Source organism: Hakea prostrata, chromosome 6 (genome assembly GCF_041222555.1).
Source record: "Hakea prostrata isolate BN-2017 chromosome 6, UWA_Hpros_2, whole genome shotgun sequence".
NCBI classification, from domain to species: Eukaryota; Viridiplantae; Streptophyta; class Magnoliopsida; order Proteales; family Proteaceae; genus Hakea; species Hakea prostrata.
Genome location: NC_142605.1, coordinates 24,182,126 through 24,198,008, shown reverse-complemented (window position 1 = coordinate 24,198,008; position 15,883 = coordinate 24,182,126). Strand labels below are relative to the sequence as shown.

The window sequence follows — 15,883 nt, the reverse complement described above, 5'->3', positions numbered from 1 at the left end:
CTTCTCTCAAGCACAAGAAGAGATGGGTGGCAACCAGAAGGACCAAATGCAAAACAAAATAGTCGCCGCTGCCCGTCCCTCTGTGGAGACAGACCAACCTGTCGTCCCCCATGCCCCCACACTCTGGGTCCTATACTGTCCGGCCTGACACGGGCAGACCCAGTTCTACACTCATGTGAGAGTGGGAGCATAGGGGCACGGGGCAGGTTAGGGGCAGAGGATCTGTTTCCGCTGTTTTCTCCTGCTGCTGGGTTGAGACCTACAGAGAATCGTAGCCAGGTTGGAGGAAATCCAATTGTTTGAAGAAAAACCATAATGGTTTGGTTTGCTATTGAACCAAAGGTTACTTAAGTCAGGTGCCTTGCATGTGGTTTATCCTCTCAATTGGAATTCCAAAACCTAAAATCTATCGAGTTTCATCATGTACAAGTGACTCCATCTGAGCTGTGAGCTGTAGGGAATGTCGGCAATAGGGAATCCTCATCAAGGTGGTCTACCTGAACTTCACACAATTCCATCACTTGCTAATATGGCAATATAATCCACGCCAACGCTGAAGTTCCTAGGTTTTGGGTTTGATCACAACCCATTTCAGTTGGTTGTGGGACCTTGAAGAACTTCAATCTATCTCTGATTTTGGACCCTGAATGTAAGGCTGAAGAGCTCGTTGCAGGCTAAGGAGATATACCTTTTTTTTTTTTTTGGGTAAGAACTAAGGAGATATATTGGATGAAGAGATTATGAAAGTAATATATTATGAAGTGAGATTAGTTTTGATATTTTGCCACACAAAAATTAAATTGTAGGAACAATACAAATTCGAACACTAGAGATGACATGAATGTCTCCATTACAATGCAAGCGTGATTACACAAATAATTACGAACCATTCGCAGCATACATACTCTAACATCTAATTCCATAATTGATTTTCATGAATGTGGTGTGTAGACCACTATGCCCAGATATGCATGCACGCTGCTCCTACACATGCATGATGTGTCTGAACCAGATCCCAAGGGAACTACAGAAGCTCCAAGGCTGGCCCCAAAGAGGGCAACAGGGGTTGAACTGTGGATTAATGTCAGTTTAGATGTATTTCTGATCCCAATATTCCCTTCCATATTTCTAGCGCTTAAAAGTCTTCAACTTTTCAGGAAACTGCATGTCAATCTCGCTCTTGGATAGGAAATATCTGTAGGTTTTATGATTTTTCGAGTAACATTTTATTTTCTACCAATTAAAGATAAAAATGGCAGTCATCACTTAACTGGGTCCAATTCCAACTTATGATGGTCAAGCTCTAAACCTTAAATCCAGCTGAGTTAGCTTAACAGTTTCAGCTAAGATTTTTCCTGGGTGTCTACATTTACAATCATTTACTAATTTGATCCTTCTTATGTACTGCAGGCTTGGTTGTGGTAATCACAAACCCATCTATGTTTCTTTCATTCAGCGTCAATACTCGATGAATAGAGAGCATCAGACTAATGGATTGTTTAGGTCTAGCCTTAGATTTCAAAAGTGAGGCTCAAGTACTCTGACTTCAACAAACCTGTACCAGGTCCAAATAGCAGTATTATTAGGACACTGTAACCTACAAAGGAGGTATGTTCATGCTGGTAGCTATGCTGAGCAAGTGATGGTCTTAGTGGTGGCAAATCACTTATGTCAAGAAGACAAGAAGATTTGGGATACTTTTATGTTGATTTGATCATTTTTGCATGGTAAACTAGACTTCTGATATCTCAAATAATATCCCCAAAACTTTCATGGCCTGAAAATTTTCAGAGTCCTAGATGCCTGGGTCCTACAGAAGGGGCACCTAGAAACAGCAGAGGAACATCGACGACAAAGTACATGACCACAAGGAACTATGGTTACATCGACCTCGGTGCTTAAACAGACCCGACACATCCAGGCAGCTTTTGCTGTATCAGCTTCTTTTGCCGCCATATCAGCCTTTTCCTGTGAATTTGCAATTATGTAAGAAATTTATTTTTCTTCAAAAACAAACAAAAATATCTTATAAAAGGAAACAAGAGTTAAAAAGAATATCATTTTGAGATCAAGCCAACTTTAAGTCCTTTTCTTGGTAGACTTTCAGTAGAACTCAAACAGAGAGCAGTAGTTCTAATCAATTGTGGCAGTGAAAATAATCTTTTAACTAATGAGCAAATTGATATGGCTATCAGATTTAGCTTATAGTTGGCGACTGTCTGGCCCCAAAAACATCTCTACCAGGCCATGGAGATATTCCCATCTAGTTAAGAGAGCTAATTTTTGAGCTCCAAAAATAAACTTTTATATTTGTTGATGTCAAATCTGCCAAGGAGTTTGCTGAAGAGCTGGATACAATGGTAACCAGCTAAGTATCTTTATTAGAATCCCCATTCTGCTCGTTAGTTCTGTTTGTGGGCCTCTGGCTATGGACATTTGTTGTTTCGTATGTATATTAGGATCTCTCCTCCTACCAGAACCATCAGGTGTAGGAAAGGTGTCGGAATCCACCTCATACCAGCACCAAAACCATGTTTCTGTTATTTGGGCTTTAATAAGTTCTTTCAGCCTTAATTTTAAAGTTAATTGGTTATGACTTGATAGTAATGTCTAGTTAGTTGTCCTAGTACAAGTTTAGTCATAGTTTCTAGTTGAGTCCTAAAGTAAATTTGGCAGATATGTCAGCCTTTGTGACTACAAATATAGATGTAATTGCTCCATTGAGCCACGGATTATTGAATAAGAATTTGATTGTTTTGAGCATTGCTGCCCCTTTACCAAATTTTCTCCAAGCAGTCCCAAGGCTGCCATATCCGTAATCAGGAAGTTCCATCTTGTTGCTGAGTTATCCTTCTCAATAATCAAGGTCTTTATCCCAGCCACTCAACCTATTGTTCTCTACTAACTTGTGAGTTGTATCACCCCCAATATCTATTCTTATTCTCCAAATCCTTTACAGACCAAACCTTAAGGACCCATTTGTGCGGGTTGGGTTTTGTCAAGCATTCCCAGCTTGCAAAGAATGGTGTGCCAAACTGGTGAGGGAGTCATCTGCCTTCACAAAAAGAATGAAGACAAGCTTGAGGTCAATCTTCTGTTTGATGAAGTGACGCAGATTCAATACCACACTGAACTATTTTCCTTTGACAACCTAAGATTGATAGATATGGGTGATAGGCTTTGGTTCCATACATTTTACGCGGTCATGAACCTATTCTATGGGCCTAAAAGTTGAGTGTCTAGGCCAACTTCAAAAACAGGTTAATTAATTGGTCTAATTATGTAAACTTTGTTCAACATAGGTTGTAAGGGCAGAAGAGCCTTTTCTCATGTTCCAATTCATCTTTGAGTGTCCAAGTCATAAATCTGGGAGTCCTAGGTGTAATAGGCTTTTAAGTTCTATTTCTTTTAGGACTTTATTTCCTATTTCTATCATGAGTTTTAAGGCTGTTTAGCCCTATTTATACACCTTAGAGTTAGAGGACAGAATAAACACAGTTCAGATTATTAATTAATCACTTCAGGCATTGAGAGAGCTTTTTATGCGTGTTTGCTGCTGCAACTACTGATTTATGTCAACTTTGGTCAAAGAAGGTCCAAGAGTCCAAGGTCTTTAATCTCGAACTGTTGGGCTAGGTATGACGTCAACCTACTAATTTCAGTCCTGTCGTTCCTACTAACTACAATGTTATCAACATAAACATTAAGTGTTAAATCTCCAGACAAACAGAGTCTGGTCTGCCTGACTTTGGGAATATTCATCCCTTAAAACGGACCATCTAAATCTCTCATACTAAGCTTCAAGAGACAGAGGAGGCTGCATGGATACTTCCTCCTCTAGCTCACCTGAAGGATAACATTCTTGAGATTGTACATGGGCCAGCCTTTGTTGGCTGCCACAGACAAAAGGACTCTGGTTATGTTTGGTATGTGGTGCAAATTTCTTTTGAACTTGACCCTTTGGCAATCAACCGGGCTTTATATCTTTCCATGGTACCATCTGATTGGTACTTGATTGTATAGACCTGTCTCCATCAAACAGGACTCCCCTTTTGGAAGACAAAGAATTTGTCAAGTATCGTTTTTTTTTTCAAGTGTTTCCATTTCTTCAGACATGGCTTCCTTCCACTTCAGGTAAACAATAGCTTTAGTTACATTTCTTCGAATGAAAGATGAAGAAAGAGCATTGAAAAAGGCTACACCTCTATAAGATATAGAATTGCAGGAAACAAACTTGGCTATGGGATTAGTACAGGTTCTCTTACCCTTTGGAATTGCAATAGGAAAGTTTAATCCAGAAGAGGCGATGTTACCTGACTCAGGAGGAAAAACAAGATGTGGATCCAGTGAGGGCTTTTGTGTTAGCTAGAGTGTGACCCCCTATTGCCTATTAGCATTAAGTGCAAAGATCCACGAAAAAACAGCTACCTCCCTAGGTAGGTTAAAGGAAGGGGGGGGGGGAAAGAGTAGATACACCAGTGCTGAATTACATTTAAATGGGGACTATGGTATCCTTACTACATAAACTCTAGCAAGTCGATCCTATTCAATCTAAGGCAACATTATCTGTTACAGTTGTTATACAATAGTGAATTCTAAGATTGTATGATCTGAAATGCCACTCCACATGGATGTGGAATATGTAATCGTAGAAGATTTCACCAATATGTTTCTTGAGGATGAAATGGCAATTGATACTGCATCGCGCTACTCGTCAAAGGAGCGATCTTGGATATTGGTTAGCATTGTTAAGAAATAAAATACTTGGATATACCTATTGCAATTCATGATTTAGTGTTGTATGAGAACCATGAGGAAATATTGCCGAAACTGGGCAAAATTTCGCTCTGTCGCTACCTAAAGATATGGGTAAAAGAGGTCCCATATTTCGGTAATTTCACTAATTTTGCCGAAATTGAAAATTCCAATGAAATTTTGAAAATTCCAAGGGGTTGCACCTTACAGGGCTTATGGCTATGGATATTAATATGGTAGAGCATACGGTGGTTAATTTGCTGATTGTAGTAGCATGTCTGCATGAGTTGGAGATGGATCAGGTACATCATTTGTGACTCCATCTTTGGATATCAATTAGGACCATCACAACTAGTTATGCCAGTGATAGATTATATGGATAACTTTATCTGTATCATGGCATGATATGCTTATGTCCAGTATTCAGAGTACTACTCTAGGACTCAGGGGGATGGAACCAACACGACACATACTTGTATATTGAATTCTCCTTGTTGTATGTGTTGTTGCATTTTAATGACAATTTTAGTATTGTCTTATGATAAGCCCCTAATCGTCAAAGTATACAAGAGAAAGAAGGATAAGGGCTATAAGGTGCAACCTATTGCCACTGTAGGGGATACAGCTGAAGACAATCCAGCTGACAACAAGTGATTGGCTGAGAGTGGGAAAAGTAGTTATGCGTAGGGAGATCCAGCTGGCAACAAGTGTTTGGCTGAGAGTACAATTGGTTATGAGTTTGTTAGGATATGGAGAGAAAGAGTATGTAAGGCAGGGGAGGGGCAAGGGGAGAAGGGGGGGGGATGAAAGTTAGCAGCCAAAGGGCTTGCTGGGGAGAGGAGTACCTCTCGGGTCAGGGGAATTTGTAATTGCAAGGGAACCATTGAATCTGAATAGCAGGAAAGGTCATGGTTACTTGCTAGATTTCAATTCCAAGAATCGAATGCATCTAATGAAAGCTGTTTGTATCTTTGATGAATGAGTATCAGCAATATTGAATAAACAGAGTCAATTTCAGGTTGCTGTATTCCTGTTTTTGTGCTAATGAATGAACTCTGTTTTGCTGTCAGAAAGGTTAATGGTAGGATTCCGGGCTGTGTAGATTGAGTCCTATCATCTTACATAATATTCATATTTACATTGGTTAAAATTCATGTTCCAGACTTTTAGTATTGCCTGTATACAACCGGGCATGTGTTGATCAAGAACACCACTTTAGGTTAGGTTTCAGGCAAAAATAACACTCCTAGTGTGTTTATTGACCTTAAATCAGGCTTGACAGTAAAAATCAGCCCAAAATGACCCCAAATACCCTGAAATGGGGGGTGGGGGTGAAATTCCACCGAAACATTCAAGAATTTTGGCAAAATTTCGCTGAACTTTGGGGTTTTACGAAATTTTGTACCTTGATGAGAACCTTTTTCTGTTTCTATGTCAGGTGCCAGATCAGGATTCTAGTTTATTGGCAGATCTTTTTTTGTCATTTTTCTTTCAACAAAATGCAGTTAGAATTTCCTTTGTGCTACCGAAAGAAGAGAGAGGGAAACTGTGGGGGGGGGGGGGAGGTTGGGTTGCTAAGCAGACATATATAGCCATAATCATGAGAGAGAAGAAACAACATCCCCAATATGATTCCAAAAAATTTAAAGTATGTCAAAGAAAACAATCCCAATGAAGTGAGGCCCCAATTACAAACCTGCTCAAGTAACAGAGTAGCCTGTGATTCTTTAATCTGCTCCTGGAGGGTCAAGGTTGTTTGTAGCAATGACTGCTTTTCCACATCCATATCAATCCCAGCTGCAGAAAGCATATCACGAACTGCACTCACCAATTCTGCTGGTGACACATGACTATATTGGAACTCCTTGGCTCCCTGCAGCTGACCCACCAAAAAGGAAAAGGAATCTCAGTTATTCTCAAAGAAATTGTTTTGATGCATCAAAATAGGGTAGTTCCATCTAGGCAGCTCAAAAAAGAGAGTCATGTATTGCTCTTTAAGTAGATCTGCGTACCACTCAGAGAGACATAAGTTGCCAGCAAGGAAAATGAAAATAGAGGTATACACTTGTGCTCATTGCAAGCAAGGTTAGTGCGTTTCTAGAACCTATCCTACATTTATTTTCTGCCAAGACCCAAATAGGGGACCAAACCTTGAAATATAAATATGGAATGCTTAGTGAATTGGGTTCCTTGTTCACTTGAAAATCTCTCTACGTATTCATGAGCATAAAGATGCTATCTTAGAAACATTCAGAAGCAGCTGAGCCAGATAAAGATGTAGATCAATTCTTAATGTAAAAACTATAGCAAGGATCTTGAAGTACATAGAAAAGAGGATAAAAAATGAAGTTTATCAATTGGAATCCAAATGCATCAAGTAAGAATCTCTACTCATGAGGAGCATACAACTCAACATGTCTTTCCAATTCAATGTTTAAACCTAGAAGATAACTGCAGCATCAGATAACAGAGCATATACTGTTGTTGAGATGATTTAACAGAACCATAGCCTCTTTCCATGCTGGTCCCTCTCTCAATGTCAGGCTGCTTGGGGGTCTCACCCCTCCCCAGAGTAGATTGTTTGGTCCCCTCTCTTTGGACAGCATAAATCTCCAGGTTGCCCCTCAGATATTCCTGTCAATGAAGCAATAAAGTGGGAAAATTTCCTTGTTGGCCACTTAAGAATAGTCACACTACCTGCAAATTTTCCCCGGCTAAACAATGGAGGCTGCATGGGACTGTTGAGAATGTTGAGATGTACCTAATGGGCAATGGCATCTATATCTTCAGATTCTCAGGTAAAGCTGAGAAGACACACATCCTAGAGAATAGAACATGGAATGCAGGTAAAGCAATGGGATCACCACTTCAACTCAAAAGGGTTGACCTCAATTCTATCCCCCTTTATATTTACATTTTTGTAATAGAGAAGAAAAATATACAGAACAGAATCTCCTAGAACCCCCCATATCAAGAGGAGATTCCAACCAAGGAGGGCATACACTCCTAACTAGTATACCACACAGGAATCAAAACTCAATTACACATTTACACCCTACAATAAAGATATTATTCCACATCCTTCTTAATTAGAACCTTTAGTTCATTGGGGAACTCCAAAGGTTCTCATTGCATCTAAAAATTGTCCACCTGTGCTGGTTGGTTTTGTTCTTGCCACATATGCCTAAACTCCTTTTCATTGAGCAAAGTAGCCTCCTGAAGGATTTTCCTTTTATACCTTGCACTCAACAAAGTCCTTGAACTTTCCTGTAATGGTATCAATTGTCAGCTTCAAGTGAGACCTGATGGATATCCCAGAAAGCCTTTCTAAATACAATTCAAGTCCTCATTGAATTGCTTGCAGTTCCAATCCTAGAGACGAAAACTGGTGAAAACTCCTCTCATTTTCCTGCATAAGCCAAAATGGGTGCTCCAGTTGAATCTCTAATCAATCCTCCATAAGTTGCCGCCAAGTTTACTAGTGCTTAATCACAATGCAGTTCCATCATGTTTGGTGATGGTTTAATCCAGAAACAAGCTTAAGGAATCCTGCTTCTCCAGTCTATATAGATATTCCAATTTCAGCTGTGCAAGCTGACTTTACGTTTTGCTTACCTGAAACAGATAAGGCTCACCACTAGGTTATAATATCTTTAATATGGTGCTAATAACTGATCTTTAGTTTTAGTTTTGTTCCTAACTTTTCTATAGTTCCTTTCTGTCCAAAGACATCAAATGGTTGCACAAAGTGCCAACTTTACAGCCATTCCAATCTTATGATTTGTGCCAAGGCGGTATCTAAACCAAACTGCTGAATGTTGCACCATGTCATTGAACTCCTCCCATTCATTAGCATTGCAAAGATACCTAGGGAAAAAGGATGATATCTGCTGTCTTTTTCCGCCCAACAAAAATTACAATTTGGTTGCACCAGAATATTCCTTCTGATTAAGTTATCTCTAGTTGAAAGCACATACATTAGGTATCTCTAAGCAGTAAAAGAATGCCAACAGATATCATCTACAAACCAAAGTGCTTCCCACCAGTCGACCATTTGAGTTTTATGTCTAATGAATTCCCAAGCTGATAGGGTGATAAAAAAAGACCTATAGCATTCCCTTTCCGAAAAACCAAATCTCCTTGAGTCTAACTCAGTCTTCCCGCGTTTGACAGATCTCTCCAAATCTCTAATAGATTAAAGGACCGGCCAGCCAGTACATGTCTCCCTCTCTGCATTCCTAAGAAATCTGTCCAACTCCAATCACTGAACTATGCACGATACCTTATTCTATTCCCATATTTTTTTATCAGAAGTCAGAACTACTTTAGGATGCTAGTTATCTAGCCACACATGAGTGGCCTTCCCATCTCTAATCACATATTGGATCAAAACTTCAGCCTTAACACTGTATTTTTCAGCACTTTCCTCCGAGTACCATAACAATTCTGGACCAATTTAAGGTTCCAATTGAATCTTGCTCCACATATCTGCTATAAACCTAGTGGACCTCGGTAAGTCTTTTTTGGATGCAATCCATTAGATCTCTTGGCGTGAACACAACTTGGACGCCTGGCCGAAACCCTAAGTGGGCCCAACAAGAGGGCTCTAAGAACCCTCTAGGGTGGCCGAACCCCTAGGAGGGATATTTTGGACATTTTCTGCCCTAATTAGTTGCTGGAATTTAATTGCAGTTTAATTATATAGTCCAGTTTGGACAGGAAGTTTGTTTTGAGTTAGCAGTTGAGTTGGCTATTAGTCCTTCGTTCTCTTAAACTCTAGCACCTATGGCAATTAGAGTTTTAATTAAAACATAATTTAAGCATGTGATTATTAGAGTTTAAGTTCATTTAAAGTTTTATTTCAGTATGTGTCCATTCCGGACCATAGATGCTTGGATTTTGTTTCAATAGTCAAGATCATGTGGTGGGATCCTAAACTATAAAGGAATCCCACTTAAGAGTCTAGTTCTTTTTAGTAGGCCATAAATAGCCCATTCTTTCTTTGTAATTATTCAAGTCTAAATGAATACAATTAAAGCGTTTGTGAGAAACTAGGTCATGCTTCTCTTTGGGAGTGCCACAGCATTTTGAAGCAGTCTTCGAATCTACATCAACAATCAGCAACTATTCTAAAATTCCAGTAGCCATTAATCATCACAGCAACCTCTGACAAGTAAGTGAACACCCAGCCATGGTGAGAGATCTCGCGAGATCTCGGTGACATCTCACAAGATATCTTGCTATCCTCAGATAGCGAGACAAGATGAGAGGCGAGAGTGGAGAGATGGGAGATCTCGACACGAGATCTCGCCAAAGATGGTTGGACCACCTCTTTAGGGGGTTTTAAAACCCCCTGTCTCGCTCGAGAGAGGCATATCTCGCCTCTCTCTCTCTCTACAAGTGTATTTTTTGCCGGAAAAGTCGATTTTTGCCGGAATTTGTTAGAGATTCAACTTCTAAACATCATCAACACATCTACAACAGTAGATTATCATCATTCAAGCCTATTTTAAGTGATCTTCAACAAAGGTAAGATTTTCCCCCAAATTTGAATTTTTTTAAATAGAAGGTTCTACAATGGGTGTGTGAGTGTAGTATAAATATATGTTGATGATCAAGCTTTGATCTACACTTTCATGGAAACAAATTTAATTTTCTGTCATTAAATTTTTTTGAATTTTCGTATTTAAAAAATATTATCTAAAAAATTAAAATAAAAATTATAAAAAAAACTTATTATATGAATGTGATTATTACTTATGTTAAACTACATTGAGAGGGCTACAATCTCATGTATTCATATTTTGATTATCATGCTTGCTGTATTTATTTTTATTTTTTATTTAAATAATTAAATAAAATAATTATGAAAAATTATATTTTATTTATTTATTTTTTTAAATGATGCTTATATTATGTAGTTTATTTTAAAAATACAAACATGTCGGTTTGAGCATTGTATATATGTTATCTTAGAACAAAGTGTGTGTTTTGTTGTTTTATAAATTGTTTTTACATAAAATAATTATAACAAATATATTTTATTAAAAAAATTATCTTTTTTTTTTTAAATGATGCTTATATTATGTAGTTTATTTAAAAATACAAACATGTCTATTTGAGCATTGTATATATGTTATCTTAGAACAAAGTGTGTGTTTTGTTGTTTTATAAATTATTTTTACATGTTTTTATTTATCTAAAAATTATTCTAATGATTATTTGGGAACATTCATGTATGTATTTCAATGTTGTACACTTGTATCTTAAACGGCAACTAGTGGGAGTGGGGCATTGGTAGTGAATGTAAAATCCAGCTTTTACCTAACCTTGACCCGACCCGGAAATTGTTGTGTTTGTAGGTCCGAAGACCCGAAGTGGTGGTAGAAGGGACTTGTGGACCCTACTAGTTGATGACGTGGTGTCGGAACTCCATTCTATGGACATTGATGATGTTGCTCCTCCCTTGAACACATTATCAGTGTTAAGTTAGAATCTGTGCACTGATGAAGAGTGAGACAATTGAGATATCAAACGGACTCCTGTGCACAATCCGAAGGTATTCCCCGAAACTAAACTTCTTGATTAAACTATAGGAGAAAACCCCATGCAATTTGACCTTGTATAGCCCTCCAAGTCCACACCTAAAGTTGTTGAACTATTTTGAAAAATTCTGCAGAAACATGTCTTGGTCGATACTATTGGTCGATACCATCGACCCAATGTATCGACAACAGTGTTACTGAATCCGAATTAAAGATTCTGTGGAATATTCCCTACTCTATTTATTCCATCCTCGTGTTTTGAACCATATTCTAATTATTGAGGCACCTGAGAACGTGGATGAGACTCCCAAGAACTCCTCCTTGGTAATGGTGAAGCATCTTCCCCACTAATCATTGCCAACCACTCACTTCCACTCTCTTACTTTACTCTCAAGGTATGACTCTCTCTCCTAGTCTCTTTCTCACTCATCTTTATTCTCATTTTTACTATTTGGACCATGGCCAAGGTGCTGCAACCTTGCAAACACCTTGCCATGAGTCTTCTATACCTCATGCATTGATGTTCTACCCAATCTTGCTATGATTTACTTACCTCTTAACCATTAACTATGCATTTCCATGATTTGTTGCTTGCCAACTTACTTTATTTACCAAAACTGAGATGAAGCCTATGATTAACCTAATCTATACCTTGCATATGACTTCAATATTGCTCCTAAGTTATTCCCTACCTAATCCACTATGTTTTTCCCCAAATTGTATTAAGTAATAACCAATGCCATGATTTCCAACTCTCGAACTTGATATGCCAAATTGGGGATTTCTAATTTGACCATTGGATGATGTTAATTCTTTGATAATTAAGGTCTCTATAGTGTGTTTAGACTGTTCCCCAAGTTTCGTATTGATTTGAGACCCGGAAGACCAAATTTGGGCCAAAACCCAAAAATCCAGCTTGCTGTCAGAGACTCTTTGGGTCGATACTTGTTGGTCGATACCATCGACCCAATGTATCGACCAATAGAGTTGCTGTCAGCAACTTTTGCCTAGTTTTGATTCGTTCGATCTCCGATTATTCTGATTTCTTCTCTAATCCTTCATATATGTTTGTTTAGGGTTTCAAGACTAATTGGGCCACTTGCTTGTGATCTTGGACCATCTTCTTCTCCAACTCAAGGTAAGGGTAGTTATCGCTACAATCACTTAGGATGTGTAATTTTGACTTGATATTCCTAACATAGTGAACATAGTCTCTATCCCATGTTCTTACCATTTTAGACTTGCTACATATATCTTATAACAGTAGCATTGTGTTCACATTTGTTTTATTACAATGCCTTATTATGTTTATCAATTTCAATATATGATGAATTATGTAAATGTTATGAATAGAATGTTTACTATGATGTTGTATCTTGTGAATTGATATGATGAACTTGGGCATGTGATTGCTTAAGTATAACTTGGGATTGAGGAGTACCCTACTGGTGCTTCTGTCCTTGGACATCGGAGGGAATAGTATGGGATGTTCTCCGAAGATGTCCATCGACGCTTTCCCGGGTTATTGGATGACATACATAGGACTTGTCTAGTGGTGTTGGCTAGGATGTCCCTATCATATCAGACCCGAATCGGAAGAGCATCGAGACCGAACGACCCGTGGTAGTAGTGTGGATTTGTGGGCGCTCAAGACCGGTAACCACTCCGTGAGAGGACATAAATTGCATTGCGGATACCCGAAAGGGGCCATTTATTGGTAGGGTTGCAAATGGCTAGACTTTGGCTCATGGGCACTCAAGACCGGTGAAATGATCCGTGAGGGAACGTGAGAGCTTCTCATCTACTATTTGTGGATGACCAATAGGGTTGATGAGTCCGGTGGGTAATATCCGTGACTCTAGTGTGAAGGATACCGGAAAGGATCCCGAGAGGGGAGGAATGGACGTATCTGGAACTGACATGATATGATTAAGTAGATGACTTGCATTGGACTAGGCTTTGCCTTGACATGCACCAATACTTAGGCCAAATGGTGATGTGAGAGAGTGGTGACCGAAACCCCCAACCATGGATTTGTCCGAGAGGGATGCAGGACCCAATTCCCCCCCGGTGATAAGTGACTGAGACTACCTAAAAAAGTATGGTGCTACGGCTTAAAGCATGTCTACCATAGATGACCAGCATACTTAGTGTAGAATCATATTGCATTATATGTTTCATATCATCTACATTATTTTATTATTGTTATCATGTGGCTTTTGTGTTGTGGAATAACTACTTTGCTGAGTTCTTTTGAACTCATTCCTTTTCTGTTGCAATGTTGTGTTAAACTACTCTACAGGTGACTTTTCTGATGGTATGTTCTCCGAGGCGGACCTGGATACCCCATACTACTATCCGGAGGCTAGCTACCATGAAGACTTCGGTGACGGTACCGAAGAAGATCCTTCGGCGTATCAGGGTTAGCCCTGGGATAGTGTGGGAGCAGCCATGTTGGATCTCTATGGTCTTCATTTTTTAAAAGAACTTATTTATTGTGGAGGAGACTTATGCGTAGCTGCCCACCCCCTTTCTTTTGTGTCTGTTAAACTTGGAGGAATTGTAATAACTTTCGATTTATCCTTATAACTTGAGACTTGTAATTAACTAGTTTTGACCTCACTTTCTGCTTGGTTGAAGGAGTGGATTCCGCCCACTGCCTTCTTAATTTTATCTGATAAGATATTTATTTCCGCAATCTGATTATCCTTGGTATCTCATTTCTGAATTCTATTATTATCAATTGTTTAGTTTAATATTGATTGTTCATGATTGTGTTATCGTCGATGTGGATGGTGTGGTCCCCGGACTATGGATCTTCGGGGCTATGGATCACATCCCGGGTATGCCAGATAGGGTACCGACTGGGTGGATGTGACAGTGGGACTCAGGAATTGCTTGGCAACATGGGGATCCACTGACTGCCGACAAGAAAAAAATCCCGATGCAAGTATTGCCTCAAGACCTTGAATTATGGTGGTTCAACCAAATTAAAGCAACATTTGGCTAGTGGCTACAAAGATGTTTCCAAGTGTCCCAAGGTTCTTTATGAAGTGCAAAAAGCAATTGCAACAACTTTAAAGGGAGGGAGACAAAAAAAGGAGGAGATGGCACAAAAGTAAAGGGAATTTGAGGATACAGTGCTGGCTAGACCTTTGTTGATGTTGATGAGGAGGCAGGCGACGATGATGAGAGGAGGGTTATGGGTGTTGAGTCACAGACCGAGTGGAGACACATGAAGGTTGCAATGGAAGCTAGCAGATAGTCCTCACATTTTCAGAATTTGAGGCAATATGAACAGACAAGAGGAGCAAATGGTTCGGGGTCAAGGGCATCCATGCCACCTAGACATAGTTTTCATAGAAGTGAGAGGACCGAAAGGAGGAGGAAGACTAGACATTATGATGCCACATTAGACCAAGACCCCTCCCTCTTCAAGCATCAAGACATCTATCAAAGAAGCATTCCATATATGTTTGCTGAAGGTAAAGAAGGCAGTAAGGAGGAGGAAGCTAGGTTGGCAATCAACAAATTCATGCTCTACAACAACATTACAGCCAATGTAGCCAAAACACCATACTATTAGGGGATGATCAATGCAGTTGTTAGGGTAGGTGTAGGGGTTAAAGGCCCAACAACTTGGGAAGTAATGAATAAATATTTATCAAAGGTAAAGCAGGAGGTGGAGGAATACATTGGTTCATTAAAGGAAAAATGGAGCACATATGGTGTTACTATGATGGCTGATGGATGGACTGGTCCTACTAGATAGTCCATCATTAATTTCATGTTGAGCTGTAATGGAAAGACATCCTTCCTTAAGCCAATGGATGCCTCACATGAGATCCAAGATGCTGACTACCTTTACAAGCTTCTTAGGAAGGTGGTCCTCAAGGTAGGGCTAAAGAATGTTATCCAAACTGTCACAAATAACGGTGCTAACTTCAAAAAAGCTGGTGATATGTTGATGAAGAAGAAGAGCAGCAGGATCCACCTCTTTTGGACACCATGTGCAGCACATTCGATTGATCTTATGTTGAAGGACTTGGGGAAAAGAAAGTCAATCAGTGCTGTGGTGGACAGGGCTAGAAGGGTAAGTAATTTTATTTATAACCATGGTTATGTGTTGAAGATGATGAGGAACCACTGTAAGGGTGATCTAGTCAAACATGGATTGACTAGATTCGCCACCAAATATGTAGCTCGGAAACCTTCCCAGAAGAAAATGGTGGGTCTACGGCACATGTTTGCAAGTGAGGAGTGGTTTAATTGGCATGGATCTAGCCATCCTGATGCAGTACTAGTCCAACAAACCATTGCTGATGATTCCTTTTGGAGGCAGCTGAATAGGACAGTGGGCATTATAGAGCCTATTGTGTTTGTTTTAAGGATGGTGGATTCGGAGAAGAACTCTACAATGCCCCACATATATGCTGCCCTCCAGCAAATGAAAGAGTTGGTTAGAGTTGCTGCCCCTAGCTCCTTCAAATTCTACGAGAGGATCATCGATGATAGATGGGAGACGCACTTGATGCCTCCTTTGCACTTGGCTGGTGAGTCACTTTTAAGTCTTTAAGTTTTTG

At 39.4% G+C, this 15,883-nt stretch overlaps 1 protein-coding gene across 1 annotated transcript in view; it reads right to left on the bottom strand.

Moving 5' to 3' along the window:
- Positions 1 to 897: 897 nt before the first annotated feature.
- The window catches only part of LOC149012773 (Zinc finger, C3HC4 type (RING finger) family protein), a 91,363-nt gene continuing 76,377 nt past the window's right edge, over positions 898 to 15,883 (bottom strand). The window contains exons 12-13 of the mRNA XM_089158364.1: positions 6,452 to 6,634; positions 898 to 1,968 (exon numbers count right to left, since the gene is read on the bottom strand). Coding sequence (XP_089014490.1) covers positions 1,771 to 1,968; positions 6,452 to 6,634 — 381 coding nt within the window. The 3' untranslated portion in view covers positions 898 to 1,770. The remainder of the gene's footprint in view (positions 1,969 to 6,451; positions 6,635 to 15,883) is intronic.